Raw genomic sequence first — 5,900 nt, 5'->3', positions numbered from 1 at the left:
TTTACAGCTATGTACAGTATATACAACTTTATAATGTTCTGCTTGAGTTAGAAGGTACAAACTCATGGTGCGTCGCTGTCAATCCAACTTCTGAGCAACTTCTATCTAAAAAAGTGATGTCATTAGCAATTGTAGCTAGCTGTATTAACACATGCAGTAAATTAAAAACAGTTTTCAGGTTGTACAATAAAATAATTTCACCTACATGTACATGTTGGGTCCGGTGTTTGTGAATTACAGCTTTTTAACTTCCCATCAAATTGTACCTAAATACATAGGTAGTTGTGGAAATAATGACATAAAAAACCTTTATTCTTATTCTGTGTAAAGTTTTGGCTGTTTTTATAAACTTTAAAATGGCAACAAATGTTGTGTAATATAATTTTTTTACCATGAATTATTTTTCACAGTTACTCTGAGGCAAAGAAATGGATATCTTGGACATCTTCCAAGAGCTACAGCTGTCAGACCCCCCAATAAGAGAAACACATCCTTTAATACAGTGTATAATTGACAACAACCCCAAAGAGCTAAGGGAATCACTAAAGGACAACAGCATTAATGAATGTTACCCATGCACAAAGTGCAATGACTATGTAACCCCACTGATTGCTGCTGTTGTAAACCACAAGAGAGACATCTGTACTTTCCTTTTGCAGCAGGGGGCAAACCCAAATATTGCTTCTATAAAAGGCTTTACACCTTTGCATTATGTCTCACTATCCAAAGCACCACCTCTTTTTGTGGAGAAACTACTTGAAGCAAAAGCTGATCTAAATGTAAGCGATCAATGGCAATTTACACCGCTGCATACTGCTGTCATCAATGACCAGGAAGATGTCTTCAAAGCGCTCATTTCTGCTGGTGCACTGGTAACATTGTCACCCCTCACTGATCCTGAATGTGTCACTCATGATGAAAAAATATCTCAGATGGCTTGTAATCTTGCAACAAAAGGGGATGAGTTATGCTCCAAAGTGAGTTATTTCCTGGATATCTGGCTTGCTATACGAAGGAATCAACCTGAAAAAGCCTTTGACAGTAACATGCTGTGGGAGAATCCTCAGACCCACCTGATCATATTTGAAACCCTTATATCTGTAACTGGGCGAGATGAAGAAAAGTATGGCCAGAGATGTATCAAGTGGCTGAAGGACACAGGCAATGTGGACACCTATATTGCAGGTGTGATCAGTCGCTTCCCAAACATTTCAAAGCATTGTGTTCCCCAGGCAATTGTTAGTTTGTATGCAGTTTTGTGTACTGTTGAAGAGATACCAAATGAGCAAGCATGTGCCCTGATCCCACATCTACTGGAACAGCTAAGCCCAGGAAAGAGACCTAATGTATGTGAAGATGTTATACGAACACTTTATTTGATAACACAGAAAACAAAAGGCAAAAATGGCTGGGATCCTGCCTTAAACGAGAAGTTATGCAAAACCATTGTTCATTTTGGGCAGGACGTACACTCCACTGACATAAGAGTCTTCACATACGGCATATTTGGAAATTTGCTCTCATTCGAAAATGCAGTGAACTTCATTAAGTCAGCAGGGATAACTTCAGTACCTGATGACATACTGATATCTGCTGAAATGAATATGCTAAAAGATCTTAAAGAAGTGCTCAGGCGACTGAAAAATCATCTCAGCAAACCAAACTCAGAATGCGAAGAGTATAAAGCATCAACTGATGATGAAGGTTGCACTGCTACAACTGAAGTAACAGCAGCTAAGCCATTACAGTACACCACTGTAAATTCAGGAAAACATAAATGGCTCCAAGTCAGCAAGAGGTGGAGAGAAAAATTAGAGAAGCTCTTGAGCACTGATAAAAGTAAAGTAACTAGAATTGGGAGCATGATTTATGTGAACACAGAAGAATTGCGCATAGCAAAGGGAAGTGATGGTACTGAAGTCTTTCTGGGGCTGAGAGATGATGGCACTGAAGTTGCTATTAAGAGAATGTCCAAATGCAACTATCAGGTGCTGAAGAATGAGGAAGGATTTCTACGACTTCCAGAGCTTGATCATCAATCAATCGTACGATACGTTGACTTTGCCGAGGATGAGTACTTTGGATATCTTGGTCTTCAACTTTGTGAATACACCCTGGAAGAATACATCAGCACCAATAAAGCTGATGATCTGCAGGTGAAGAAACTCGTCTATCAGGTGCTCGAGAGTTTAAGGGTGCTTCATTGTCAAAGTCCTCCAATTCTCCACCGGGATCTCAAACCACCCAACGTTCTGATTGGTAAGACTAGTTAAATATATATTGAGATAATGAATGATATTCAGGTAATGCCTACAATATACAAAGTTATAATTATTTTGTACAAGTTTTCCATTTTATTTTTCCCGCAGATGTTAATGGGAGAGCAAGACTAGCTGATTTTGGCATCAGTAGACGGTTGTCCAAAGGCCAAACAACTCACCGCACAGGAACTGCTGGAACAAAGTGCTGGAAGGCCAAGGAGACCTTAACAGAAGAAGCTGACGTACCATACAAGTCCAACACTGATATACAGGTTTGTTACACAAACTTAATTGATGACTTCTTTAAAAATCATTTCCTTAAAGTGTGTCAATTGTTAATCTTTAAGGTGGCAGGGATGCTGATTTATTATATCCTCTCTGGGGGACACCATCCTTTTGGCGACAAATCTTATCAATGTGAGAACAACATTTATGAAGGGAGGTACACTTTGGACCATGTTCGAGATGTGGTGGCAAAAGATCTCATTGAGTGGATGATCAATGAGGAACCAAAGAAGAGACCTAAAGTTGAAGAATGCTTGAGTCATCCTTTCTTTTGGACCCCGGAGAGGTAAGGAAGAAATGCTGATGGATTGATCTGCATTTTCTACTGGATGGCATTGCCAGTGCTTTGGTTGGTCTTCCACTTTGGTCCGGAGATTAATATCTCTACATTTATTGGAAGAAATTGAAAAAAGGGAGATATACTGTATATATACTGGCATAAAAGAAGACACTTTCATTCTCATCTAAAAGACATTTACATTTTTTTGCTCAGTCGTACTGAAAAGAAGTTATATAGGTTTCTATCCATCCCCCCATATTTTTCTGCTTATTTGGGGTCGCGCAGGCTAAGCAAGTTAGATGACCCTCTCCCCAGCTACGTTTTTTACCAACTCATCCTGATTTGATATATATATATTGTCCTTCCAGCAAGCTCTCTACCTTGCAATGTTTTTCCACTTTTACGTGCCCAGGAGGCATCTTTTTTAGATGCCCCAACCACCTTAGCTGGCTCATTTGGATGCGAAGGAGCTGCAGCTCTACTCTGAGCTCTGGATGTCTCAGCACCTTTAACTCTAACTGTGCATTCACACCGAACACGAATAGATGCGAATCTGCGGCGACATTCCATACAAAGTCAATGCAATGACGCAAGTAGATGCAAATTCGCGTAAGGCGGCGCGAATGACGCGAATGATGGCGGCGCAAATGACGCAAATGATGGTGATGCAAATTTGCGTGAGTTGAAAAAATTGAACATCCTCAGCGAATTCGCATCACGTGGTGTAGCAAAAGCCTATCAACATCAATATTCTCCTGACGCCGTTGGTAACCATGGAGATAAGCCCAGCTTCCTCCATTCTTCCTCCATTCCAGAAGCGAAGGGCGAATATTTGCCTGTTATTTAAATGCAAATTTGGATCCGGCGGTCAAACTCACGCGAGTAACGCGAGGCGAATATTTGCTTCGTGTTCGGTGTGAACGCACAGTAAAGCATCCAACCTCTCCAGTATTTGCTTATAAATACTAAACACACATTACAGGTTATTATTTATGATCATTTGGATGCGCAAATGTCATCAGTTTTGCAGGTATTTCATTAGAAACCAAAGTAATGGAGAAACTCGAAATTTGATAAAAAGTAATTGGGTCATTGAGTCGCTACGATCTACCCTTTGGTAACTGTCGTCCTCTTTACACATTTTCATAGGAATCCATCAGAAAGTTGTTGACATATTTCAGGCTGAACTAAAGTGGTGGACCAACCAATGGAGACACTGACATAACCATCCATAGAGTTTTGAGCATGGCTGGGGAAAATCATAGGATTTAGCAAAAGATCATATGATACCAAAAGTTTTGTGTTCTCTTCTCCTGTCAACATACTTTGGTAGCATCTCATTATAATTTTTGAAAAGGCAAGTCCTGTTTGGACATTGTTTGGACTTCGAAAGTCTTACTACTACATTGCTCAAAGCAGTTTAATATTGAAGCCTGTGGGTTTACAAAGGCATTAGATTTGAAGTATCTCTCTATGACAAGCCGAGGGCAGTGACTAAGCATTGGTATTTGATGACTTTGCATTGAGAACAGGTTTTATTTGGTTATTTTGTTAAACACGCACCATAAACTTACAATTTCATTTTTCAGGAGAGTAGAGTATTTAAGAAAGATTGGAAACAAGGAGGAAGTGGCAAAGTTTCAAAATGCTGACGCAGAATTCATTTCTTCGTTGGAAAAATGCGCTGGAGTTGGATCCTTCAAACTGTGGAAAAATCAGGTGAACGCAACGTATCCCACTAGTTTGTATTTCTGAATTTCACTTCATCATGATGTATAATTATAACTTATTATTGTGTTATAGTTTCCACCAGAGTTGGTCCAGAAGTTGGATGGTAAGAAGAAAGCCTACCCTGAAAACATTCTGGGACTACTGCGCTTCATGCGAAACCTCCTTGAGCACTAGTAAGTTATTTAATGTTTTTAACTACTGTTTTAATGATTTCTTGGTACGAGTTTAATCATCTCTCCAGTTTGTAAATACTGGCATATTATAATTAACTCATACGTATAACACAAACCGCCTCCAATATAATTGGCCTCCCCATCCGCAACCTCTCAGATCATAACAGCAAAGCCATCACACACAGAACACATCATTGGACATGACCCCGGACACCCCCTCAATTCATCCTTCACACTGCTTCCATCAGGTCGCAGTTACAAGACGTTGGCCTGTAAAAGGGCACGCTATGGCAGGAGTTTTGTTCCCTCCGCCACAGCATCATTAAAGAACACCACCCGGTAACTGATGGGAGGGAAAGCAATGTTATGTGTTATGTGTTATGTTATGTTCTTTTTGTACGGGGTTTCTATGTGTCCAATAAAACAATAAAAGCAACAAAGAACAAAAACAATAAAAATGATAATCTAATCTATACTGTCTCACTGACTTTCTAATAGTTTAATAATAATAATCAGTTTTAATTCTCTATTTTCAGTGAAGATGAGGCCACCAAATTTGATCTGATGTCGATGTTTCCTGATCTTTTTGGAAGCGTTTATATATTTGCCAAAAACCAAGGCTGGAATTTGAAGCCATCTCTTCGGAAAATGTTAAGAACAGAAGAGTTACCGAGAGCAAACATCACCACCACAGCTGCAGTGCCACCATCAAACTCCAACGAACATCTCAATGTCCCAATTCAAGAATCTCAAAGAATTTTTACTGAGCCAACTGTAAAGTGACACCAGGCTCATGGCCTCAGTCTTTTGCTTTAGCAGGGACAGTAATTAGATGTAAATGAGGGATGCTGCCACTGAGTTGATTTAAATGAACTGCTTCTAAATGCAAAAGCTGTTGCTGGGTGGTTTTAAATCAGCAGAGCAAACCCTACATTTGCCTTTTGCTGTGGACATACAAGTGCACTGTTAAGCAAAAAGACATATTTGAAAGCCTCTTGATATTGGAGGCCTGACTCTTTGAAATGAGGAATAACTAGTGTGTATTTTTTCTGATTGAAACATACAAGCAATGTTCATATAGAGAGTGGTAATATTAACTAATGTAAGGAGGCCATTGTAAATAATTTCTGACCTCCTCCTGTGCCTTTAAAAACACTTTGTGGGCAGAAA

At 39.5% G+C, this 5,900-nt stretch overlaps 1 protein-coding gene across 1 annotated transcript; it reads left to right on the top strand.

The window, feature by feature from the left end:
* Nucleotides 1–883: 883 nt before the first annotated feature.
* Nucleotides 884–4,731, top strand: LOC138601121 (serine/threonine-protein kinase/endoribonuclease IRE1-like). Its single transcript, XM_069672703.1, has 5 exons — nucleotides 884–2,259; nucleotides 2,370–2,533; nucleotides 2,609–2,832; nucleotides 4,416–4,545; nucleotides 4,630–4,731. The coding sequence occupies exons 1-5, from the start codon at nucleotides 933–935 to the stop codon at nucleotides 4,729–4,731; spliced, it is 1,947 nt and encodes a 648-aa protein (XP_069528804.1). The 5' UTR covers nucleotides 884–932.
* Nucleotides 4,732–5,900: the final 1,169 nt, after the last annotated feature.

The sequence above is a fragment of the Semicossyphus pulcher genome, unplaced genomic scaffold, assembly GCF_022749685.1.
Source record: "Semicossyphus pulcher isolate SPU_LCO1_2020_fin unplaced genomic scaffold, fSemPul1.0.p SCAF_21, whole genome shotgun sequence".
NCBI classification, from domain to species: Eukaryota; Metazoa; Chordata; class Actinopteri; order Labriformes; family Labridae; genus Semicossyphus; species Semicossyphus pulcher.
The sequence above is the reverse complement of the archived record's forward strand: the minus strand, read 5'-3'. Positions and strand labels throughout refer to the sequence as shown.

Coding starts and splice junctions, on each gene's coding strand:
- LOC138601121 (XM_069672703.1), top strand. CDS start 933: ATGGCTTGTAATCTTGCAACAAAAGGGGATGAGTTATGCTCCAAAGTG. Junction 2,260..2,369: donor ACCACCCAACGTTCTGATTG/GTAAGACTAGTT, acceptor TTTTTCCCGCAG/ATGTTAATGGGAGAGCAAGA. Junction 2,833..4,415: donor TTCTTTTGGACCCCGGAGAG/GTAAGGAAGAAA, acceptor TTCATTTTTCAG/GAGAGTAGAGTATTTAAGAA.